Below are 27359 nucleotides of genomic sequence, written 5' to 3'. Positions count from 1 at the left end.
TTAATTAAAATGCAATAAAATATTTTATTCATATACTAAATTAAATCATCCCTTCAGTAGGATATATTTTCACTTAATATTAGATCTAGTATTTTTGGTATTAAATTGTTGATATTAAACACATACAATTCGAAAAATACTTTTTCGATTGCTCCCAAGCCCAAGGTGTTGTAACGGTGGTTTATTGTGCATTTCTTACATCTTAAACTAGTGTTGTTTTGCTTAATTATGTCGAATTTAGACTTTTGTATCCGACAAAGAATTGTGGTGTGTAAGCGCAAATAGATTGGTGAAACCTGTTTTGACTCTAGTCTTGATGCCTGATACAGGTGGTGCACCATATCCATAAGTTGTTTTAAGTTGGAGTTATACCCGTTTTTCCTTGATGGAACTATGTTGTCTGTGTATGACTCGGGATGACTCGCTGATGATTTTTCAATAACACCACTCGTTCGTACAATTAATAGCCGGCATCGCGAATAAATGAACACATTTTAACAGTCGTTTAAAGTTTATTTTGGTTTAACCGAATTCATTTGTTGTTCATTTTTGTTAAAATAGACGTCATAACAGTTAACGACTGCTCGAAATCGCATATAGGCAATTACAGGGAAACAAATTCGAGCAGTACAATTAAACGACTGTTAATTTGTATCGCATACGCTCTTGACGCTTCGCGATGCCAGCTAATAGCGAGAAGAAATGAAAAGACATGGTTTAAAATTAACAGTCGTTAAAAATTAACCAGAGTCGTTAAAAATTGCTAGAATTTGGCATCGCGAACGCATTGAGTTTATTTGGGAATTTTAACGACTGGTCTGGTATGCCGTCGTTAAACAAACGACTGTCAAGAGCGTATGTGATACAAATTAACAGTCGTTGAATTGTACTGCTCGAATGTTTTCCCTGTAATTGCCTGTATACAATTTCGAGCAGTCGTTAACTGTTATGACGATCGTTTATTTTAACAGGAATGAACAACAAATGAACACGGTTAAACCAAAATGAACTTTAAACGACTGTTAAAATGTGGTGTTCATAGAACACTCCAATGAATACCTTTTAAACATCGGAATTTATCCTTGCTTTGAAATAATGTTCAAATAAAGGGTGCCCATTTTGTCCCGTATGCTCATTTTGTCTCTTTCATTTCTACACGTACATATAAGCCAATGTTTAAAATATTTAATTCATTCAAATGTACGATAACTGACAGATCTAGCTCGCACTTTTGCCATTAGAAATCAAACAAAAACAGCCCCTTGGTTTTATTATATTTAATTACTTTTTGCAACATTTTGCTACTAAGAAAAAAAATACATCATTTTTCTACTAACATTCTACGTTTTATGTGTTCTTGTATTTTATATTGAAGACAATAGAAAATGGTTTTGACGTGCAAATTGAAATAACGATTTCTAAAACCTCCCGATAAGACGTATAATCTCTGTAAAATAATCTAAAAAGTTTAATTTCGGTAAAAAACGAAATGCATTTAAAAAAAAAATATGATATAAAAGATAAAATATATTTTCCTTCTTTAAAATACCGCCATGAAATTAGATTTTGAAATCATTTATGAATGCATGTACATCAGCTGTTTGTTTGAAGACCGAGGACATGTTTTTGTTACATTTTTCATTCAATATTCCGTAGGTACAAATATTTGCAATCCTCTACCATAAATTGCTCTCGACTAACAGCACTTTTCCGCCAACCTAACGTAATATCACTGCACACAAACGAGCGCACCAATCTTTTGCGCCACACTGTTTGGCAAGCGTGCTGTGAAACAATGAATTCACCAGCGGATAATAATGCTGCCGATCTCAAAGGAATAAAAAAAACAGAAGGGAGGTTTTAGAATTTCGCGAAACGCATCGCGCGACCCGTTAGAAGATTGCCCCGGTATGTTTGCGTACGCGAGCCGCTGCGAAATTGACCAGCGGAGAGGTTCCGTTAAACATTTCAACCCACCAATCACTAGCGAGATAGCATGTGTTTTAGGCTGACTTGTATTTGCGTATGTGTGTGATTTGAGTGTAAATAGTACCTCATCGTTTGCACACTGGCCAGAGCAGCACCCTAACCCAGTTCGGTGCAATGGACGTTATGATCGATCTGCTATAACTATCACGCCCAGCACGTTAGTGCGAATGGTTCGCTGCACTTAAAAACAGTGACCACTGAATGTCCGGTGGTCGAGTTTAATGACCAACAGCGCGCGAGTAAAGTGGGCTAAATGAGTGTGTCGATTGGGGTATCGTATAATTTGGGCTTAATTTTCCCTCACCAACTAACCCATTTGTCTCGCGCTTTCGGTCTGGGCTTTTAAATCATACATTATAGAGCTCAATTTATGGAAGAGGATGGCGTCGGTTTAATTGCACAAGCTTTCGAAAAATGGCCCCCGCTGTTCCTGTACGTTGCAATCACACGGACCCAGGAAGGCATTGTAACAGAACGAACCGATTCAACTGGGCTTTGATGTAAGTTTGCGTCACTAAAATTGCACCGTGGTACAGTAAATGCGTGGTATTTGCACAATAACGCAGGGTTGGAAACGGGACAGAGCTGCGAACATTTTCGCAGAATATAGTTTTAATTGATCTCCGTGCGCTATTAAACGCACAAATTCGAAACCATCCGCCCCACCCTTCGAGGGCTTAACGTCATCGAAGTAATTGAAATTGTTGGTTTGTAAAATGCTGTGGTTTTTCGCCCATTACGATTAATGATCGAAACCCGAACCCGTCCCATGCAGGCTTGCACCGGCAACCTACATCCTGTCGAGCAATTACATTCAAATGTCCTGCTTTTTTTCTTCGCTTGGTTTGCTTCGCATTAAATTTGGTGCTTGATTTATAGGCCAAATTTGCAGCTAGCGGTACAATTTTAGTTCCAATTTCAAACCACTCATTATGGAGCTTTTTTCAGGACCTGGAGCTTTCGAGTGTGATCGCAATAAAACGCTATTATCGTTTGTAATAAGATTAAACTCGAGCAGCAATCGATCGCAATCGGTATCGACTATGGGTTTTTTTCAATTATTTTTGATCAATTATCACAGTGGCGCGATGTTACGATACCATCACCAGGTTCAGAAGATGAAAAGGATTACATTTCCGCAGTTTAAAGTGTTACAGCAATGTAAGCGTGCATTAAATTTCTATGCAATTGGTGCATAGCATGTGCTTGAATCAACCATACTTTGGGGCGCATTAATTCAATAATTAATTTTAAATTGATGGATTAATTGCACACATGCAGTGTGCTGATGTGATGAATGTAATTATTTGATTTGTTTTAACGTCTTGCATACTTTAATTGAACATGAACATATCCTTTTTCTGGTTATTTTTCTCCAATGGAGATTGAGTGTTTGACTGTGATGAAATCCATGAATTTTAATGTTTAGGATTTTGTTAAAGACTTAACATGCAAGCCATAGAAACCGAGTGCAAATTATAGCTTTTTAGAATCGCTCTTAGCTAAAGTCAGGTGTAAAGATGCAAAATAATAAAGAAGAATTAAATAAATTACAACCAAACACACAAAATTAACAAAGCAACCAAAAACTAATCGCGAGAACAACCAATGGGCTAAACTTGTACAAGAAAATAGTATTCAAAAGTAAATAATAGCACACAGTAAGGGTCATCTAGTCAACGTGTGAAAATGACAAAAATCACCCGGTTAGCTTGGTAGTAATCCTCAATACTGGGGCCCTTCTCGATTCTAGTCATCTTTTTGTATGGACTTTGACAGTTGGAGGCTGAAATCATGTAAACACTCCATACAAAACCACACATAAAACTAGCCTGCAATTTTCAGTCTAGATTATTCTAGCCACAAAGCTAGAATTAGATTCGATTACCTGCTCGAAAACACGGTGTTGTTTACATTTACCCCAAGGTACTTTAAAGAGATCAGGTGGTGGAATTTAGAATCAAGGTGTATGTAGTACAGGTGGTTTCATAGCATTTTTTATAACTAATTTTGAACATCACTAACAGCACTTTTGACAGGACGGGTTTGAGCTTTTGATCAAACAAGCTTTCTGGAGGCTTGACGAATACACAAAACACTCTTAATATATTCATTTAGAAGCAGAAGCGATAAAAAACAGCCTTCTGAATTCATACACCTTGGGTTAACCCTATCTGTATATTATACTCACTTAGATAGCTGCTCGAAAACTGCTATACAATGCAAACAGCTGACAGGCTGAAATTTCAGCCTACGAACTTAAAACGGAAAGGGCCCAATCTTAAATTATTAGCGTTTGAATAACTAGAATATAGAGGTATACATGGAAGGTTGTTGGTCCAGTGTCTTTTTCGCATAAACTGATCACTAGTTTAACTCTGCACTCTACTTTCAAAAAATATATTTAACGACCCGGTAGAATACATAGACCAAGACACTTTTTAAGAACTGATTCCATAAGTACTGTATTTTGTGCAAATGATCTGATTATTCAAACGACCTCCGCTTATAGCGCTTTCAGTAATCAAGTTGATACAAACATGATTTTGAACGAGCTTGGAAATCACTCAAGATATTGTTCTAGTTAGTGGTTTGGTTTTTTTTGTCTATTGTATCTCTATTTATTTCTTTGCTCGTCTCATTTATTGTTCCAATAGGTTTTATACTTTCTATATGTTATTTATTTGGTCAGTAATTGTAACATTAAGTTAGGGTCATTGTTGAATTGTGTTTGTTAATATATAAGAATGTTAATGTGTGTTATTTAGGAGATATATAAAACATTATTTCATTTGGTGTCTAAAGCTCCGCTTTTAAAATGTCATTAAAAGAATATTATTTCACTTAAAACGTTGAGATAATAGGCATAAGCACCTGTGAAATAAATTCTCCAGTAATAGTACGAAAGTATGGGTGGATTTGTAACGCAACAGTATTGACAAAAAAAGCGCTGCTCAGTTGCTGCAAGTGTGTTAGTGAACTGGATACTCTACACGACGTGGTAATCTCAATTTTCTGTAATTGATGTGAGAAATGTTTCTGTTTGTAATAAACCAATTAGATGTCATTGCTTCGTGTATAAGGAAAACTACCAACTGAAAATCTTATATCAATTTACAAAAAAAACTTATTACTCCTATAAGTAACAAACCCCTTTGACTTCATTTCCCATCTCTTTCAGAAACATCGACCGGTTGCCCACCGCCGGATTTGAAGATTTCCCGACCCCGCAAACAGTACGCTACCACCGAACCCCCGTTCGTAACGTTCGAGACGACGCAGATCTATCTGCCGCAAGATTTCACCACCGCCGACTTTGAGCTGGTCGAGGCGGGCAAGTCGGGTACGAATGCACTGCGCAGCCATGCCGAGACCGGTGGCCAGAGTGGGTCCTCCTCCTCCTCCCTGCACGGCGGCGGCGGCTCCCACGACACGTCCTTCTGGTGGGAGCTGGGCATCCAAAATGCGGAGGTGCGCGAATCCTTAGCGGCCGCCTCGTTTCCCGCCCGTTCCAAGCGCGCGACGGTGCCGAGTCAGCGGCAGCGGCAGCACAACCACCACCATCACCACCGTCGGCGCCGTCGGTCATCGTCGGGACCGCACGACCACCTGCTCAACCTGGAGGAGCTGTCGCCGGCCATCGTGATCAATAACATCTTCAACGAGAACGACAGCGACCACAGCGTGTACGATAATCTGTTCCTCAACAGCGGAGCGCCGGACGCGGACGAGGTGGACGAGCGGGAGGCCGAGAACGGACCGGACGCGGGGCAGTATCTGGACAAGAACGAGATCGAGGGCGAAGAGATCATCGTCGAGATGGGCGACAATGGGAGCATCATCCGCCGGCGGGTGAAGCGCAAATCGGGCAAGACGACGGGCGCGCTGAGCCGCGCCAAGGCGGGCAGCGGTGGTGACGGTGGCAGCAAGAGCATCGCCCGACATCATAAGCAAGGTAAGTCAGCACGGGTAAAATTTGGGATGAATGAAGCGAGCGAGGAGCGGGGAGTGAAAGAAAAGTGGTAACCAGAACTTTTCCAACGAAGTTTTTTTTTCGTCGACTCTCGAGGCACGTAGCCGGCGCTCGTAACGACGCTCCATTATTAGTCTGGGAACGGAGCAGCAAGTTCGGCAAGTCTGCATCTAGAAGTGACTTGTGATAGCTGCACATTCGACGCTCGACAGTAGGAGGCAGTTTAGTGTTACTGGTTTACCCACGGAGTCGATCAATCCTTGCCGGTGATACTGCGAAACGATACGTGCGACGTGGTGTAAGGACTTCGTTAAAAATCTTTCTTGCGAAATTTTGGTAGATCGTAGAGCGGTAGACTGGGCAAACACAGTGGATGTGGATTCGGGTTTGTTGATACACAATTTGGCCAGACCGGTGGTTTTGCTGACAAGGATTGAACGGATTCCAATCGAATCGGTTTGTTTGACTTCTGTTCAACAAGTTCCAGCAGCTTCGGCTAATCGTATACACGGTGGGATAATTATACGGGCGTTGGAAAGCCTTGGAAATGGAATCGGTGTGTTTGTTATGCTGTGGTTATATGTGTGTCCTTGATGTGTTACATTGAATATATCGATTCATGCATCTTTGAATTTAGTGTTTTTTTTATGTCCTGATATCCATTTCTAGTTCAACTATCACGTTGATATTATACGAAGATATAGCCTCTTTTTGCTATGGATAATCCTCCACATTTTTGTATTTACATGTACTCCTTTAAGCCTTTAGATTGTTTGTGTATGGAGTGAACAATTTGTTCACTTCATCTAAGACTCTCAACTAGGCATGTGTAAAATGAACGAGAATCGCACCGTTCGAACAGTTCGGTAAAGTGCACGAACGAACGAGGTTCTTAACAAAAAGAACGACCAGGACTTTTGGAAGAAACTGACTACACCGAACGCGTTCGAACGTTCCGTTCAGTGTTCGACGGCACACATAAATGTGGTAATAAAACGTGCAAAATCATTTTGCTTTCTCGCTCTTTCTCGCACCGTGCGAACGGGTCGTCAGAGATCAAAATGTACCCTGTTGGTGTTGAAATCGTACCCATACAACTCAATTCCTCGAACGCCGTCGAATTTGTCCAGCAGTGTTCGATACGTGTGCTGTTGGTGTGGAAATCGTATCTATACGACTGAATTCATCGAACGCGTTCGAATTGGTGTTCGATCTGTGTTCTGTTGGTGTATAAATCGTACCTACACAACTGAATTCATCGAACGCGTTCGAATTGGTGTTCGATCTGTGTTCTGTTGGTGTGTAAATCGTACCTACACAACTGAATTCATCGAACGCGTTCGAACTGGTGTTCGATCTGTGTTCTGTTGGTGTATAAATCGTACCTACACAACTGAATTCATCGAACGCGTTCGAACTGGTGTTCGATCTGTGTTCTGTTGGTGTGTAAATCGTACCTACACAACTGAATTCATCGAACGCGTTCGAATTGGTGTTCGATCTGTGTTCTGTTGGTGTGTAAATCGTACCTACACAACTGAATTCATCGAACGCGTTCGAACTGGTGTTCGATCTGTGTTCTGTTGGTGTATAAATCGTACCTACACAACTGAATTCATCGAACGCGTTCGAACTGGTGTTCGATCTGTGTTCTGTTGGTGTGTAAATCGTACCTACACAACTGAATTCATCGAACGCGTTCGAACTGGTGTTCGATCTGTGTTCTGTTGGCATGGAAATTATACCTATACAATTCAAAAGATCGAGCCCGTTCAAACGGATTAGTCATTGTTCGCGAATGAACTGAACTGAATTGATTGCGCTCATCATGTTGATCCATATTTAAGTAGTTTTTTTAAATAGAATCCTTAAGTGTGTATAAGGCATGGGGTACAATATATGCAGGAGACATTTTTGCTCGTATTAGTTTTTTATATGCTAGTTTTTGGTCGGTTTTGCGATGGATTGTGTTGACCAGACAGCCTAGTGTTTAATGTTTTTAAATGATTGGTTTTAACCGCAGAATGAGTACTTCTTTGGCTACAGTATGCGTCTATGGTGGGTAAATGAAAAAGATAACGAGCGTTCTTTGTGAATAAAAACCTCATGAAACAAAGAACGAAAGAATCGTCGTTCGCGTTCGGTTCTTTTTGGTGAGCGAACTAGTTCGTTCGCGTTCGGTGAAAAGAATCGTTTTGCCCATGCCTACTCTCAACCATTGATCTTTTGTTCGAAAAAAGTTAGCTCAGAGTCATCATGTATTTCCTTTTGTTTCGATACTTTTTTGAGATGTTGAACACTTTTTTAATGATTAAAATGTTCTAAAACTACTTAACAAACCAAACAGAAAGGTCATTGTATATTCATTTTTATGTTAATTATAATTTTGATATTGTTGTCATAATTCAATGATTACACCTTTGCGGTGTTGCATATGTGTTCTTGTTTTGTATTATTTTCTCTGCGTCTTTTTTATGTTAATGTGTTTAAATGTCTTTTTACTAATTTTTGACTGATTTCAGTTTATTATTTTTTTGTTAAAAACTTCTTGCTAAACAAGTTTTTGACAACTTGAACATAAAAAAAATCAGAAAAATCATTAACAAAATTTAAAATATTTCACTTAATGCTTATTTCTTTGTGAAAATATGTTATGATTTGTTTTATTTGTAAAAGAACCTTTTGACAAAATTGAGATTTTTCATTTTACAGAAAGTTATGTAGTGGTACTACAATTAATTAGTTTTGTTCATGATATTTTAATTGTATAATGATTCTGTACTTAAACACTCTCCATTATTTTGTCTTTCCAATTCTCTATGGGATTGGACGACTTGCATTTTTGATTAATTATTTTCCTATTATGCAGAATAGAAGTTATGCCTTTCTCTTATAAGATCGTAGGCTGAAAATTCAACCTTCCAGATGTTTTCATTGTATAGCAGAGTTTTCGAGTAGCTATCAAAGTGGGTATAATATACAGGTGGGCTTATCCCAAGGTGTATGTATTTTGAAGGATGATTTTTATCACTTCTGCTTCTGAATGAAGATTTTGTGAGTGTATTGTGTATTCGTGTCTGATCTTTTCAATGCACCTTGGGATAAATACAAACACGACCTTGTTTTGACATTTCTTCGAGCAGGTACTCGAATCTAATTCTAGTTTTGAGGCTGAAATAATCTAGGCTGAAAATTGCAGGCTAGTTTTATATGTGGTTTTGAATGGAGTGTTTACATGATTTCAGCCGCCAACTGTCAAACTCCATATAAAAAAGCTGGCTAGTATCGTGAAAGGCCCAAATATAAGGTTTTTTTTATAAATATCAAAAGATTCAGCATGAAAAAGGTTACATAAAATATTGGAAAAGTTAAGCAAATATTGCACACCGTTTGTAATGTTTGAATGTAGGATCGATCAGAGGCAGCAAATTCAACATGGCTTCGATTTGAAGCCTTTCATTTGAAAGGTAACGTTTATTGTTAATTTATCCTTTGAAGATGGCATGTGACATAGTTATTCGTTTTTTGTTTGTTTGTTGTAAAAATTCGTCAAATACGAAACTTTGCAACCGTGATTGATGGAGTAAAAATCACGCTGATTGACAGGGAAAAAATCCTACATTTGAAGTACAGCGAAAAACAGCACTACAAACACACGTATCCATTCAAAAGGCTTTCCAACGACCGTGCCCGTGTGTGTTTGATCCTCAATGCAAAGCGATCGATGTGTGGCGATAGTTGATGATAGGTGCACGATAGATTAAAAAAGAAGCTTTCACACAGCCGGAAGCGGAAAGTTGAGTCGGGAAACAAAAGAGCACCGCTTGGGAGTAGATCCGTTTCGGGGCGTTGTGAGGGGAAAATGAGAGAAAAGCTCATCAAACAAAAAAAAAAAAAAACACGGCAACGAGTGTGTACCGAGTATGGTGAAAATCAAAGCAAAAATCAATCCCACCAACCAACCGATACCGTCCATCCACCTTTCCCCCACACGCACCACCAACAGATCAAACGAGTGCGGACGGCCTGGAAGCGGTCGAGCTTGCCGAGGACGGTACTGCCGGAGGTGGCGGTGACCAGCATCAGCCGGGCGGGGGTGGCCGGGGCCAGGTCCGGGTGAAGCGCAAGTCGGGCAAAGCGACCGGTGCGCTCAGCCGGCCGAAGGGGGCCAGTGACAGTGGCAGTAAGAGTATTAGTCGCAATGCCAACAAAGGTGAGCTCAACCGATCAAACAAAAACAAACAAAAAAAAAACATCACCACCCAAGTCCCGCGATCACGCTTACCCCGGAGCACCACCGCTTTCGCCATTAGTCAGCATATGCGTAAAAGATTGGACAATAGGGCAATATACGCGCCAGCTGCTGAAGCGGGAGAGGAGCAGGAACAGCAACAACAAAAAAAAAGTTTAAATTGAAATATTTACAAAGCAAAATAAAACAAATCAAAACTCCACACATGCCGGAAACAATTTTCACACACACGTACAGGGTGGTTGATATGAGGGGGGAAATTATTGGAAAGAGGAAAAGAGGAAAAATGCGCACAAAAAATACAATTTGCATCACAGCTATGTATGTACTCGTGTAAGCTTGAAGTAATACCTGTTGACTTGTTAGCCTTGTGTAAAGCATACTAGCAACAAACTGGCGAGCAAGCTCCAGCTCTCGCAGCATAGTACTAACATAATAACAGGAGGTATATGTTGCAAAGCTCTAATCAATACCAATATCAATCAGTTTGTAGTTTTCAATGGGCATTGCTAGGGGTTTCAAATGAATAAAGTTTGAAGGGGGAAGGCAGAACTCATAAAACAGTGTATTTATAAAAGGTATTTTCGATTCACGAGATAGAATGAGGACTTTTACACGTAAAAAATTCTGTTTATTTAATGATATTGGAACACAGGAATGTTTATTTTATTCACTGATATCAGCAAACTTGTTCGTTCTGTATGCATTCCAATCTTTCTGCGAAAATGACTGTTATGGGGTCATTCATAAACTACGTAACGCCGACTATGAAAGTTTTTTTTATCACTTCTCTACCTTGTGTAGGAAAATATAACACTAGAAGCAACTACTTTCAATCAAACTAAACAGTTAGGTGTTGCTACACTCCTCTCATCCCTTTGCTGGGTGAGATCATTTTTAAATTTTCTGTAAAAAGTTATTTTATTGAATTACAATGGAACCCCTTATAGTGAGTTTAATCCGTACCAGTGACTCACTCGTTATGCGGTAGACTCTTTCCATTGTAATTTGTATGCAAAGTAAGGACCACGAATGAGCTGGTATAAATGCACATAGGCCTGAGCACAGAGACCAATATATTGCAAGATATTTCCCTGTCATTACTATTCATTCAATTTTTGTTATCAATGATTGAGTCAACGGTTTAAAGTGACCGATTGAATTGCTGCAAAATAAAAATGCTACATTTCATCGGATTGTGTCTATGAATAGTTCGTTGCTCAGATGTTAGACTTTTTTTTCGTTTTTTTCGATCGCATTTAAGAATTTGATGTAAATATTTTGCAGCACGAACTAGATTTTTAATGATTACGATACATTTTACTCGTTAAGAGAGGTTTTATTGAGCATTTACACTTTCTCGCATTTATGCGAAAAACGTTACGGTGAAAGATGCAGCGTTTCGTAATTAATGGATGATCCTCCATACATCTCTGATTGTAAAACACGTTTTTGCATTCCTCGGGATTGTAAACAGCTCAACATCGCTGTCTGTTTGTATTCAACGCTGTATTTTTTTTATAGATTATTTTTGTTTTGTTTGTTCATTCCTTATTGTAACGTTTTTTCTAGTATTTGAAAAAAAAACATCACATTTTTCAGTATGTTTTTATATCAGTATGTTTCGAAGGACAAAATACCATGATTCAATAAGACTACTTTTAACGAGGGCTCAAATTTCAAAACCTCAAAACCTCGGATATTTCATAAAGTTAGAAACGTTTGTTATAGAGTAATAGCGTAGCAACCTATCAAGTAAAACCACAGTTAATGTTTTAATTGACTGTACATACAAAAAGATGACAGAAACACTAACCTAGCTAAAGTTTTTACCCATATCCCACTGTTTCATGTGTTTTGTCTTTAATAAAATAATTCAATTGCCAGCAATAAAAAGGTTAAATGTGTCAAAATACACATAACAAGATGCAATTCAGCTTCAGAATGTCTGATGTCGATAAAAAAAGTATAGTAATTTTAAATCAATCATGCTAATTCTTAAGCTAATGATTGTTTGAGGTGTGTAGCAGGAAGTGTAATTAGGGCTAAAAACAAAATTCCCATAATTAGAGACTGCAATTTGACACGCCCCGATCGTATCGGGGCCGTATGTAAAACGAGCTCAAAGCCCACCCTGTACGTGTGCATCCATCTAGCCTTGCACACCTGCATCATCTGCATCTGCACCCGCTGCTCCGCGTTCGTCCTTGTCCCATCGGGTGATGCTCGCTGCTGCACTCCGTTGTCGTTGTCGCTTCCCGTTCCTGCATTCCTAGCTCTATGTTTACCTGTATGCTTTTGCGCTTCTAACACATTCTGTAGGTGTGTGTGTGTCTGTTTTCGCTTTTGCCTGGGTATGCGTACTTTATTAGCGTCCAATTTCGCAACTCACCACGACGTGCCCTCGTAACAAACTGCGACCGAAAAAGTAAACTTTATTTCAGACGTTTCCAAATTGTTCCCTTCCCGTTTTGCCCGATACATTCTGCGCTGCTCCAAATCTGCGTGGAGCTGTATAAAATTGGTTATCACAATGAAATAAAGTTGAAGCTGAACTTTCACGCCACCGATGACGTTCAAACGATAGGGGCCGAATGGTGCAACGCTTTTGCGCGCGCTTTGACTCGTTTATTATGCTTCGTAGCGGGTGAATTTAGTTTAGATGGAAAGCGTGCGAGCACATACATTGCACCCCATAGCACACATACATATCTGAGCACACACACATACTCATAAATGCACGCAACGATGCACCGGCGCACGTACAATGTGTAGTATTTTGCGATATTTCTACATTTGCATTTGGGTAGCTTTTTTCCTCCGTCGCGCCATTCGCCAAACTCGCCTGATTTGTGCCTCATCTCGCAGGAACTTGCACCTACGCTTCCGGTCTCCATTTTCGCTCTACACACACACACACACACAACGTGGCTCCACGCTTGCAATAATACAGTGCGTTCCGAAATAAGGTAGCCTTGTTAGTTCCATAACACATCTCGAGTAATTAACTTAAAAACATGGCATTGCATACCTTCGGGCGAATTCACCATGCCTGAGAGTGTGGAAACAGGATAATAAAAGGCAAACAAGCTATTCTTCAATATGGTGTCAATTAATGGCACTAATGACTCGAAATTTGTCATCAGTATGTGTATGGTTATGTTTGTGTTTGAGTCCTGCAATAGATGATTTTTTTTTAATTTGCAATTAAAAGTTTGCTCCCGAGTTATGCGGCTACGAGGACACCAGCGTTAAATAAAGCGTTTTTTTTGCTAGTGGTTATACACAGTAAATCATAATAAATAATGCGATTTATACTTATTTTTTAGTTTTTTTGAATTATTTTTTTTTTTAGATGAAGCTATTTGTTTTGCATTCGATATTTCATTGGTCAGTTCAATTTTCTTTAAAAAGTGTCATTTTTAGACAAAGTTAGATCACCCAAGATGTTGGTTGATAACTGCGTAAGTTACGCAACTTTTGCTTTATTAAGCATACCTGAAAAAACCACAAAAGTCATGGAATGTTCTTTTTTTGTACTATTTTCTACACACACAAAAATGTTACCTTTATGTTAGCTTACTTTTTCGATGTTAGAAAAATTCTACTAAGGTTTCTGTTTTTTACTCAGCGCAGGCCTTAATTATTTTTACATTGCCTGTTCTATCGTAAAAATATCGCCAGTGTCTAGATGTGTTTTGTATTTAAAATTAATATAACAAAAAAATACATTGTATAAAATTAGCAAATGGAATGTTTGGCTTTTCTAAGTCAAATATTCTAAAACAATTCTTTCTCTAAGCCTGATTGGCTTCATCTCGCAGTCAAATATTGTAAAAGACTCTTTTTCTAAGCGGAATTCTGCCAGAATAAGTTATGAAGGTTTTTCAAAAAAACAAAAGGTGAGAGAAAAAACATAATTTTGATTATTAATTATTTTCTAGAGCATTTGGCGTAGAAAAGCTCGTAGTATAAAAGCATTGTTTTTCATTTTACTAATAGTAATGATTGAAAATGGGCAGAAAAGTACTATTTGCATTGAGGAAAGTGTTAGATAATTAGAACAATGTCAATTTCTTGATTCTATATGGTTTATTTTAGAAATTGGATAATAAAAAAATCATATATTTCCTTCATTTTTGTTAATATTTGGTTTTAACTGTCGTATTATTAATAAATTTTTAATTTAAATCTATGTTTTCATTGCTCTTACATTTTTTTATAAATTTATTCCTACAGTTTAAGGATTGCTTTATTTCAGGCAAGAAAAAAAAATCAGTCGTACTTAATTGCATTCCAATAGGATCATCAAGTCAGGTGAATTTTCATTCATGCATCATATAATCTCTCTGCTTTTCTTTCGTTTCCAAATGTTTCGCTACTTAAATTATCTTATCATTAACTATTCGTGGAATTTGGTTGATGCTAACATTTCGGAACACACTGTACCAGCCACCACACAGGCCGTTGCAGGCGAGCGTGCCGAAAGCGCTATCGTTTTCGGGACGGAACGCTTTTGCAAAAGCGTTATTTTCACATCTTCTCACCATCTTACGGGAAATGAAGCCGTATCCTGGCCCCCGACGATTCTTGTACAGCGAGAGGAGGGAAAAATGAGGAAGGGGTATCTCATTCCACTCCCCACCATGCGATGCGGGCCGGCTCATTGAGATGCACAGCGTGTTAGTCCCGATTCTTCAACAACTCAACTGCATCCACTCGACTTCCGGTAGATTCAAGCGCGGCGGCTACCATCACCATCACCAGCACCACCACTATCATCTTTGCCCAATGCACTTGTGTTCTTATTAAATGCGTTCATGTGTATGTGTCTCTATGTGTGTGTGTTCTTTATGAAGTAAGGCTTAGCATAAGGCTCCATACGGCCGCTGCCAGGCGCAGCACGAGCACGAGGGCTGCTGCACCACGTTTCCTGCGGTTTCCAGTTGATTGGCATTATGGCTTTGCTTTTCCGCTTGCTTGCGCTGCTTTTGCAAGAAAATCATTTTCCGTCCGCCACCTGCACCCCCCTCCAAATTCTACCGCTTCACACTGCACCACCTTTGCCTATTGTGTGCGTGTGTGTGTGTGTCTGTTTTGTGTTGAATAGACAGGGCTTCCCCTAAAGAGTGCCTTCTGTGCTTGAAGTGTTCACCCTGCTTCAAGCACAGTAACCTCGACACAGACACACACACCAGCGCGTTACACACCCTCAAAGCCCAAGACCTGTGGCAGGAACTGTGAACTTTCTGATTTTTAACCCGCCCCAACTCCCCCCACTTACAGGGCAGTACGATGAGGATGGCAGCTACGTGCCGCCGCTTCCCGACTCGGCCGAAAACCCCGACCGCGAGGACAAGGAAAGCGAGGAGGTCGACGAAAGCCCGGAGCTGCACCAGTTCCGGGAGGTGTCGGAGGTGCGCTTCCCGGGCGAGGTCGGACCGCTCGGCGGGCACCGGCTGTGCAAGATCCAGTGCATCCGGGGCCACTGGGTCGGGCCGCTCTGTGCGATGAACGAGCACGAGCAGGACGAGCACGGCCAGCTCAAGTTCGAGCCGCTGTACAAGCGGTGCGTCGTCGATCACATCCCGCCCCATCTGCTGCTGAGCTACAAGAACGTGTCGGTGGTGAGTAAATGAACCAGCGCCAGTGCTGCTACTTCACGCTTGAACCCATCTTCACTCTCTTTCGCTCCAATCCACTCCCTTGCAGACACTCGGCTGGGATCTGCCCCACGGACACACGCTCCAGGCACGGTGCCGTGATCTGGGCCTGTACAAGCTGCTCGGCGAGTCGAAGGTCCTCTGCTCGAACGGGCTGTGGGCACCGAAGATGCCGTCCTGCGTACCGACGACGCTGCTAACTAATTACTCTGGTAATTGAGCTGCACACTTCACCGAACGTTAAATTATGTGCCAATTTTTCACCCCCCCCAAAATGTTTTTGTTTCATCCGCAGACGACAGTCCACCATCGATCCGCATCAAGGTGGGCGTTGGATCGGCCGCGTACGAACCGTCGGGCGTGCTGGCCGTGCTGCCGACCAGCACCATCCATCTCGACTGCATGTATCCGCGCCGCCGCGGCTCACCGGAATGGACCTGGACCGGTTGGTTCCGGCAGTATCTCACCGGTAGGTGGCGCCCGAATCGACATTTGCCTACCTTCGGGCGGTTAGGGGGCGGTTTTTTCCGAAGGTCTTATCTTCCGTTTTTTTTTTGTTCCTTTTCGTCATCAGGCTGGTCAGCGGTACCGGAGGAGAAGGCATCTCGCTATCGGCTCACGATTAAGGACATACAGAATCAGGACTCGGGCACGTACACGTGCGCCTCCCCCCGTGGGCTAACGAACAGTATCGTCATCGTTGTGGCCGGTACGTGTTCTCTCCCCCCACCCCCTTCTGGGGGACTCTTTGTGTCGCCAATCAGCAAACACAAAACGCTAACTTTTCTTGCTCGTAAACGTTTCTTTTTTGTTCTGTGTCATTCTTTCCCTCTGTCCCTGAATAGTGTCCCAGTGTGCCGCACTGACGGAGCCGAACCCACCGCTGTCGCTGCGGCTCGAGGGCATCAAACTGGGTCAGCGGGCGCTGTACCGGTGTCCCCTGGGTTACATGCTGCAGGGAACGGCCAACGCGACCTGTCTCGCTTCCGGTAAGTTTACCGTTTACCAATGGGGGGGATGGGGGGAGTCGATTTCATAACTTTCTGTCGCTTTGTGCGGTATAGTTTACATAATTTGTCGGAAGAAGTGTTATTGCTCCGGGCTGTTCTGAAATTGTTGGAAATAGTTTTAATACGGAATCATAGGAAAAAGGTTGTAGAACCGTCTCCGCAATTCTCTATGATGACTGATGAGACAGAGACACAGCAGCTTTAATCGGTTTGATTTTACTCATATCTATTAAAGATCCATTTCATTGTGTATCTGTAAATTACAAAAAAAATATTTTTTCACAGCAAAACTCATGGAAATGAAATGAAATCAATTAGAAGCGTGTGCAAAAACTGCAAATTTGGTAGGCCTTTGGTAGGCTCAATTGGCTAGAATTGGCCTTATAATTCATTACGCTTGAAATATTAATTATTTGCTATGCTATCTTTTCCTTTTATTAATCAATTTTTTTATATTCTCTATTTTCCGTTGAGAATTGAAGATTTTTTCGTCAAAATTGATATTTTAGTAATAACTAACGATATTGCATACATGTAGGCGCTTAAGCCCCATCGTCAGGGGTAGTAGTGTGAAAGTAAACAGTAAAATGTGAAAAGGCATTGCATACATTCAGGCGCTCTGGGAACAGATAAACCAGCTGTTTACCGAGCCAGTTTTCATTGTTTTTATCATTATTTAACACTCTAAAGAGATGTTTACAAAAGCTCACGTGTCATAATAATTATTAACATATTATAAACTCATAAACAACAAAATTCCTTGTAGAGAAAAATTATTCGAATGGAAAATGGTAGCTTCACCTAATTGTGAGTTCTGTGAGAAAATAGAAACCCTTAAACACAGATTAGTATATTGGATTAAAATTAAAAGTATGTGTAAAATGTTACATAAATTACAAAGGAAAGCCCTCTTAATATTTACAAAATATGAAGATATGCTGCGACCAGAACTAAGTAATTTCGCACAAAGTAAAACACTAATAACATTGAAGTCATTTATTAATTACGTTCAGTTTCGAATAAAAAAGGAAAAGTGGATATAGTCTTCGAAATCTTAAGTTATTATTTAGCTTATGGATATAGAGAAATTAATTTAGCGCTGTTAAATTATATGAAATTATATCTGAAATACATTGTTTTATGTATAAAAAAATGCTTTTCACATTGGAAACTTACTAGGGATTTTAGTGTAAAACTAAAGATTAACCCTATTTGGCTTGGCAAACCGCCTGAAGGTATGCAATATGCTACATGATTTTATTTTTTGCTAGTTTTGAAGCAAAACACTAGTTAATTACTCATGAACTACACCTATATTGTTGAAATATTTGAGCAAAAAAGTAACCCACAAGCTACTAAGCCAATGCAAGCAGAGAACCGACGAGGGGTTGTTTTGACTTAGATAAAATTTAAAATTTTATACTGAAATATAATTTTATAAGTATTTTTTGACAGTAACATATTTTGTTTGCATACCTTGAGGCGCTCACACTAAACGATGAGTGGTAGTAGCATCGTGATAAAAAGATAAATTCAAAATATTGCATACATTCAGGCGCTTCAATAAAAAATCATCTCCTGCTCGAGTTACTTCATCCAGTAATAGTTACGAACAAGTTTTCTGTACATTTTAGCTACCAGAAAATAATAAAAACAATAACCAAACAAACAAACCACATATTTGAAGCAGATACTTTCCATTATAGAGTCTAACGTAAAAGTTAAAACAATACCTACCTGAACCTATCTGAAATCTCCGTACGAAGGGAGATTATGACACGACGCTTCGTTTAACCGTTCTATCTCAATTATAATCAATTTTCTCACGTTCATCGCTGACTTTGTTAGGGTGGGGCTAATAATAATCCTTCACCGTACCGCAGTTTTGCTAAACGTTATCCTCTCGCACACTCACTCCATCGCTCTCTAATAACTTTGTCTCTCTTGTTTCCCTTTCTCTTCCGCTTCCTTGCGCTCCGATGCTCCCCATCTAGGAAACTGGTCATCGCCGACGCCCACCTGCCATCCGATCCAGTGTCCCCCGCTGTTCCTGGAGGATCCCCACCTCAGCCTGGTCGAGCTGAACACGTCCGCCTGGGGCCGGGCAGTGTTCCGCTGTGCCTGGGGCTACCGGCTAAGCGGCCCGCCCGGACTGGAATGTGAACCGAACGGACACTGGAGCGGACCGATACCGCGCTGCCGTGGTATGTCATTAAGTGTCTGTGTGTGTGTGTTTCGTCCGTTCAGTGCCAGTAGTCACACGTTAAGGCTAGCAAGGCTAGAGCGTTTAGGATGCGTAGCATTTGTTGGAGGGAGGGAGCGCCTGCCGCAGATAGCATTCTTGACATTCTCAGCACCACATTATCAACACTTCTACACCATCATCCACCCGCCTCCACCCGCCGCCATATTCACCCGTGCTAAATTAACCCTACGCGCCGGGGTCGGCTTCATTCATTTCATTAACCAATTGGCCGTACGGTGGATGTGTGTGTGTGTCAGGGAAATTGAGTGAATTCCAATCCCTCCGCCCTGCAACCGCAAAGAGTGTACTGGAGCCAATTGACTGTAGAGTGGGCTTGCTAGAAACCAGAAAGGGTAGGGGATATGGTTTTGCCAGTATGGAGAGAGAGCAAGGGAGAGAAGGGAGCACGAGCAGGAGGTTGCCAATCAGGGCGGAAATCAGGAAACCATTAAAGTGCACAATCACAAACATCAAACACTGCTTTCCTCCGGTAGCATTCACCCTCCATCCACCTCGTTCCTTGCAGCCTTTTGTTCCTTGTTTATGTATGTGTATCACTTGGGGGTTTCCCTACAACTTCTGTCCTCTGTTCTGTTTCCTCTGCTGAAGCTCCTGCTGCTTCCCTTGTCATCTCAATCTGCTTTTACCGCTGTTGCTACTAATCATCCACTCACACACACACACTCACACACTGTCAATCATGCCTTAACCTAACCTTCTCTCTATGGGACCACTACGTCTATCTCTCTATCTCTTCTTCTATCTCTTCTCTCTCGCCCTTCAACCTGTTTTGTTTTGTCTGTTCTTTTTCATCCCGTACTCCTTCTACCTTCATCACAACCCTCAAATCCTTACCATACCTCCCTCCCCCCATTCACCATGAATCACCACCACCACCACCACCTTTCATGTGATCCTAAAACCTTCTGTATGTCTACATCTAGCCATTCAATGTCCACAGCCACTGGTTCCAATAAACGGCAGAATCGACGGCACCAGTGGCCTGACGACGTTCGGTCAGCGACGCTATGCGGTCGGGGCACTGGTAACGTTCAGCTGCACCGAGGGTCATCTTCTCGTCGGCGAGGCGTCAATTGTCTGCACCGAAACCGGATTCTGGTCACACCCGCCCCCGTTCTGTAAGTAGCATCCGTTTTCCGTTGCATCCGCCAAAGGAAGCAAAACGCCAAAACAAAACAAAACAAACAAAAAACCGGCTTAAAACGTATAATAGTTTATAGAAGGGATTTTTACATTAAAAACGTTAATTTAGAAGTGTATGTGTAGTTGTGGAAAAATGTGACATGCACGGCAAAGATGATCTTATAAGCAGTCGTTCGCGTGCAGTGTTTCGCCGAGCAGTTCAGCTGTGCAACTTGACCTTGTTTGAGCCTTTTAGTGGCCGTAAATGAACCGTTCCCTTATTGGCCCTAATGTCCACACAGCAATATATTTGTTTAACAATCTAATCGATTTGTCCCTTGCTGTAAACCTGTGGCGCCATCTGCTGGGTTATTTGAGTGCATGTTCTACCTGTCGTGACAGCTTAATGTTTACAAATATTATCGTTTTTTTTTTGCCCAGAGCGCATGCAATCGATATCGTACCAACAAGACGCCTAAACAAAACATGTTATGTTTAATGCAACAATTATCGGCAGAAATACATCTGCTTTATCAGTAGTTCACTTTCGAGGTTCAAGTTTGCTATTTTACTAACAGATGGCGCACCAATATTACTAGCGCGTTAACGTAGCTGGTTGCCTGTTAATACGATCATGCATCCAGCGTTTATAGGAAGAGAATGGCACAGGCGTAGTGCAGTATGGGGAAGCGTTTACACTGATAGTTCTCGAATTGCTCGTCATCTTTCGATGTTTATCACTGTTTTCGATTTCAAATTAAAAAAACTAATTGTCAATAATTTTAAAATACTCCAAACACACTACATAAGTGGCTAACGCCATCTAGTAGCAAACTTGAAAGCTTTTCCATGACGAATTAATATTGTTGTTTAAACAGTCATTTTTATTGAGTTTCCCGTTAATATTGTTGTTTAAACAGTCTTTTTTATTGAGTTTCTAATTTTAAAGATATATCTATTATCATTTTTTAAATAAAATTTACTAAAAAAAGATACTAAACTCGTTACCGTGATACCGTATACTTCTTACTGTCAGCCATTATCATGCGGATCGGTCACACAGGCTTTTCTTTTCAGTAAAACTTGATTAATAGTAACAAAAAGTTATAGTAGATGGTTGTCTTATTTTTCGACTAGCTTATCAATATACTAAGATTTTGTTATTTCTAGACATTTGTTTCTAGTTCTTTCGTTAAGTACAGGGATTTTAAACATTTTTCTCTTAGCCAAAATTAAGCTTAACATGTAAACAAAACTACTTGATAAAGGTTGGACAACATAAGCCTCTATCAGATTTTTGTAATAAATTGAGGATCAGCTACCTAACAAACACATTGTCCAGTGATTTGTCAAATCTGCTATTTTCAAACCGATAAATATTATACGTAGAACTACGGAAGTACAGTGAAACCCCTTATAACGAGTACCCTTTGACACGAATTTTTCGCATAACAAGCAAATCTAAATGCTCTACGAATACCCCTCTTAACGAGCAAAATCTCGCATAACAAGCACTTTTCATAGAAATTGTATCGACAGAAAAAGAATGATCCACGCAGACTTTGGCCCAATACTGTTATTTCTGTCGAATTGCCTTTTTTTTTTAAATAAAGTTTAATTAAACACAAAAGTGAAATGCATCAAAGAAAATCCCCACAAGATGAAATCCGTTGAACATGGTACATCACTGACTGTGTTCAATGCAATCCGGAATACTATCGATCACTGGCGTGGCAAAGAATATGTGTTTTTATTAATTTATTGAACAGGCTTTCCCAGAACGGCCAGAGAAAATCTAACTAACGTGCCTGGCTACACCTGTACCGTACTTGATACAGGGAAATCTATCGATTTCAATCGTACGCTATGAACTATCGATTAGATTATGAAACGCTAAAAATTTAACTTCACACAACACTCATTAATGTATTCAAAGCATACATGCATACATACACATGCAAAGTCATTTCACTAACCCCGGCTGGCGATCCGTTTCCATTCAGACGATGAGTACGTGCATTGAAAATCGTTCATCCACTACTAATCAATCGTTCATTTAATTAAAAAAAATTCAGCGTAACAGCTATAATGATCATAAATCATGTTGGCATCCCGTTGCAACAGACCACTCTACCACCTATTATACAATAGCATGTGTTCGTACACTCGTACACTCTCAGTATGCCTAACTGTCCCATCTCTGGGATTCTTCCCAACAGTTGTTACGGTTATATAAATCGCTCATCTCCTACCTTAAAATCCTTTCGATCAGTACCGGTTTACAGCACTAATGATTGATTTGTGTGTTTCTTCTCGTTTTCTCTCTCTCTTTCTCTCTTTGTGCCATTTTAATGATTCGCTGTTGTTTTTCCCACAGGTAAAGCACAGTGTCCGTATCCCGGCGATCCACCGAATGGTCTGATTGCACCGCTGAAGTTCCACTACGATCCGGGAGACTACCTGACCGTCCAGTGCCGGCCGGGCTTCGTCGAGCACGGTGCGAACGGTGGCCCCCCGGAACGTCCCCGCTGTACGCCCGAGGGTGATTGGTCCGGGCCGGTGCCGCAGTGTCGAAGCTACGAAGAGATTTAAGCGTTAGTGCAGGAAGCACGCAAGGAAAATCACCGGAATTTCTCGTTCGATAAACATCTCGCAGGCAGCCCCGACGTTACTCCCTTATCGAGCGATCACTAACGACATGTGTGCGTGTGTGTGTGCGTGTGTGAGAGTGATAGCAAGGATAAGGGATGATGTGTGATTTCAATCGAAATTAAAAAGAGAAAAACTTCCCAATAATTACAGGCGCACAAGAGAACCTCCCCCTTCCCCCCCTCCGTTTCAAACAAAAAAGAAGACACACACACACACACTGAAGCAGTGTCGATTTAAAAGTCCTTGTGATAAAAAGAAATTACTTTTCTTTCCCACGTCGATGGTGATGGGTAATGGAATATGGGGGATGGAACGACCATGCATTATTGCCAATCGGGTCAAATCGGTGGCATCGCCGGAAGAAATTAAACAAAAAAAAAGAAATCAAACCACGGAGGCCACTGCTCCACATTGAAGTTCGCCTTCACCTAAACGAGTAAAAAGAAGAAAGAAAAAAACATTGAAAAAACCAATAATTAAAGAAAAAACACACACTCATGCAAAATCTACTTATACATATTTATAAAAGTACAAGTTTAACATACACGACGAACAACAAGGAGGAGGTGTTGTGGCCGTTGCGCACCGGTCCCTTGCCGGGACATAGGGGTACCGGGGTACAGGTTGCGGAAAATGGGGCGGGTGGCCGGCCGAGCATTCCATTAGTATCTTGATGAATAGTGGAACACATCGCTATTCAACAGCAACGCAACAACATATGAAGGGCATCTCCCCCTGTTCGTAACTGTTAAAGAATCGAGTGAACCTGAAAAAACAGGTGATGCAAGGGGGCAGAATGTACGACTACTCATTAAGGCTAAAAATGTCTCAAAAACAGGCAGGGCAAAAAGGGGCAAATGAGTTGAGCGTGTAGGTGGACTGAACTGAGCGTATGTTTTTTTTGTTGCTGCAGAATGAAGCAAACAACCCATATGAGAGGACAAAAGGGCATAAAAAAATCGCTGTACACACACACAAAGACTACTTTTTCAGAATACCCTTCAACACTTACCCCTTTTAGTCGGTTTTAAGACGAGAATGGTACACTTTATTACATCAACCTGCATACTTATATAGTCAGATGCATATTTTAAATATAAAAAAAAAAGAAAGAAAGAGAGAAACAAGGGGGAGCAACAGCACATCTACGATGAAAAAGGATGATTCAAGTGAGGTATAACGAAGTGCGTGTTAAAGAACACTGCATACATCGAGGCGCATAAAACAAAGTGTGACGATTGCCTACATTCAGGAGCAAAAGAAGCACGAAAGCACAAAATGAAGCCATTGCTCTCGGTACATTTGTTTGACGACTTCCGCCCCGTAACTATCACCATTTCAACTAATGAAACAGCAAACAAACTGGAAAAGCACTCCTCACCCGCCCCATTGCTTGCGTTTATAACACTTACACGCGTACGCTACAGAAAAAAAACCATATCAGCATAACGGACGATATCAGACTATTAAAACGAATATACGAAACCACAACTTGCAAGCAAGCAATGTATAAACTGGCTTCAACATAATTGTGTTTTTGTTTGTGTGTGAGTGCCGGGGGGCTACCCGATCTTAAATTAGTGTAATATAAAGAAAGCGCAACCGCCTCTTCACAATGCTATGCATATTTTATCTTTACCCCAAAGAACATACGAGCAGAAACAAAAACTAAAACCATATCTCTCTTTAACAAATACACACACACACACATACACACACACACACACACACTTGAAAGCTACTAACAACACACCCCTTATGCTGATTGGCTCGGTCGTCACCATCGGCTGTATGTATGAACCTTGAGCAGAACCCAGAATCAAAATGTCTACACACAAACTAGAAGAAAGAAAAACCCAGTAAACCCCGATGCGATTAGTTTAATGCAAAAAGGATACATATTTACAAGCAAAGTCTAAAGCGAACAGTGCAGCAGAAGAAATACATCATCGAGGAGTAGGAACGGAATTAGTACACGCGAAAATAGAAGCCTAAAACCTCTAGGAAAAGAGAAAAAAGGGGGAGTCATCGGGAAGTGTGTGTGCAACACAACCGGTAACGGGATTATATCAGCAACCTTCCTAGTACGACACGTTACACTTCGGAAGCGCCTATCATACGCACTCATTAAGGCTCCAACTGTAAAGTGAGTGGTGGTGTTAAAATCAGAAAAGGCAGCAACCTCATTAGTGTGAGAGTGCAGTGTGGTGTTGTTGGTTTGAGGAGTTCAGTTCCTTTGAAACGCATCCAACCGTTGCTGTTGTGCGCTAAGCTCTTCTGCTGCGTAATGCGCCCCGTTCCCCTGGTAACGCACGTGGTTTTGAAGCGCATTTGATCGAATGCGCGTGGAGTGTGGTGTTTTTAATTGGCCTCACGATGATTACAGTGCTGGTGGGTGCGAATGCATGGCAAGGCATTACATTACTTACGTTTGTTGTCAACTTGATACTGAATCACTTAAATTAAGCTTAAATCAAGCACCCTTGAACACACACACACCCACACTCACGCAAAAATACACAAACGAAGAACAGAATGAACGAAGTAACATGTACGATCATCGATAATGCATTGGGCTGTATCATAGGAAGGTATCAGTGAGAGCGAGAGAGAGAGAAAGAGAGAAAGAGAGAGATAGAAAGAGAAAGAGAGAAAGAGCGAGAAAGAGAGAGAGAGAGAAAGAGTGAGAGAGAGATAGAGAGAGAAAACGAAACAAAAGACAGCAGCAGCAGCTGCAGCAACACAAAATAAAAACAAACATTTATGTAAAACACAACAAACCACAACCTTGCAATTTGTTGTCGTTTTGTAAGTAATACAATTTGAAGTGTGAATAAAACATACAAAAAAAGATCATATGGAAACTTACACCTTGGGATTGTATTTTTTTCTTTCGAATTAGTTTTAGTTTGCAAAAATGCAACTGTTGGATGAGTTTGATGTAGTTTCTGAATTATTTCTCAATTATGAGGCAACAAGTCCTTTAAATAATAGTTTGCACAATGCGCTAGATAAGAATTGATGTAAGTAAGTAAATGATTCTTTAAATTATCATGATTATCGATTTTTTTTTTCTTCACAAATCTCCTCGAAGAATTATATGAACATTAATCCTCAAATGTTGAAGAATCTAAGAATTGAAGAATTGCAGATGTTTCTGTTGGATTCCAAATTAGCCTGTTGGATTCCAAATGATCTATTAGATTCCTGTTCGATTCCAAATGAGCCAGCTCAAAATGTCTTGGACCAAGAGACTTGATGCTTGTGAGACTATCATCTCGTGAGTATGATCATCTCATCAAAACTCTTAATTATCAATGACAAATCATCTTTAAAAATAGTCCATGCAATACAAACTTTATCTTATCTTTATCACACTAATTAAATTAACATCTAGTTATGCATAAACCAACCGGCTGATCATGAGTTTTGGTATTTGCAAGTCCATTGGATTCCGCGATTGATCCAGGTGCGCGCACTGTGTCCGTTAGTGATGGGTAGTGTTGGGTAAATAATAATTTTTTCCGGAGTCGGATTGATCCATCCGAGTCGGACTCGGAGTTACTCCTGGCTGTTCAAGCGAAGGGGGAGGGGGTTATCACGGAAACCCTGGATTCATTTATCCGGACTCGAACGGACTCATCCAGTGATGGGCAATCCGGAGTAGAGCCGTGGATCCGACTCCGACTCTGGTTCTCAAAATATGAATCCGATTAAGGATCATAACCGGATTCGACTCCGCTCCGATCGAGCCCGAATGAGTCCGATCGAGTCCAGTCCAGTCCAGTCTAGTCCGAATGAATCCGCATCAGTCCAGATCAATCCGGATCAGTAAGGATCATTCCGAATGAGTCCGGATGAGTCCGATCGATTCCGGTCGAGTCCGATCGAGTCCGAATGAGTCCTGTCCAGTCCAGATCAGTCTGGATCAGTCGACTCGAGTCGAGTCGAGTGATGGGTAATCCGTACATCCCCCTCGTACATAGTGATGGGCAATCCGGAGTGGAGTCATGGAGTAACTCTGGGTCCGATTCCGACGTGTGCCATCGTCGGATAAAAGAGACTCCGAAAAAAGTAGTATTTATCCATCACTAAGTGTCCATTATGATTCTGAATTACATCTCCGGACGATCTAATGCTCTTTTGAATGACAACGAACCCAAAACTATTAAATTTATAGTCCAAAGGATATTTAACTTCTTGCCATTACGCAATGGTTTGTTGTTTAACAGTTCAAAAAATTTGCCAAAAATCCAAATAATAATCATAATGATTGATAATCATTGAAAAACTACAGAAAAATCTAGTAAAAACCCCATTACTCCTCGTGCAATCTCTTCCTAGCTGTACTTTTCCCCATTTAATACTCACTTTCTCCTTTCTTCTTCTTTCAACTTGAATTTAGTATTACAGTGGAGCGCCGTTTATCCGG

General features: G+C 40.8%; 1 protein-coding gene across 4 annotated transcripts in view; it reads left to right on the top strand.

Annotated features, from left to right (window-relative positions):
• LOC120904823 (locomotion-related protein Hikaru genki-like) overlaps positions 1–24841 on the top strand; it is a 124088-nt gene extending 99247 nt beyond the window's left edge. The window contains exons 3-12 of one of the 4 annotated variants that reach the window (XM_040315221.1): positions 5171–5944; positions 9969–10175; positions 15501–15841; positions 15927–16089; positions 16173–16346; positions 16452–16586; positions 16723–16866; positions 18882–19091; positions 20077–20271; positions 22653–24841. In XM_040315221.1, coding sequence (XP_040171155.1) covers positions 5171–5944; positions 9969–10175; positions 15501–15841; positions 15927–16089; positions 16173–16346; positions 16452–16586; positions 16723–16866; positions 18882–19091; positions 20077–20271; positions 22653–22867 — 2558 coding nt within the window. In that variant the 3' untranslated portion in view covers positions 22868–24841. The remainder of the gene's footprint in view (positions 1–5170; positions 5945–9968; positions 10176–15500; positions 15842–15926; positions 16090–16172; positions 16347–16451; positions 16587–16722; positions 16867–18881; positions 19092–20076; positions 20272–22652) is intronic. The other 3 variants (XM_040315224.1, XM_040315222.1, XM_040315223.1) reach the window with 3 other exon arrangements.
• The last annotated feature ends 2518 nt before the right edge of the window (positions 24842–27359 follow it).

Source organism: Anopheles arabiensis, chromosome 3 (assembly GCF_016920715.1).
Source record: "Anopheles arabiensis isolate DONGOLA chromosome 3, AaraD3, whole genome shotgun sequence".
Taxonomy (NCBI): domain Eukaryota; kingdom Metazoa; phylum Arthropoda; class Insecta; order Diptera; family Culicidae; genus Anopheles; species Anopheles arabiensis.
Note: the sequence above shows the minus strand (reverse complement) of the source record. Positions and strands in the feature narration are given on the sequence as shown.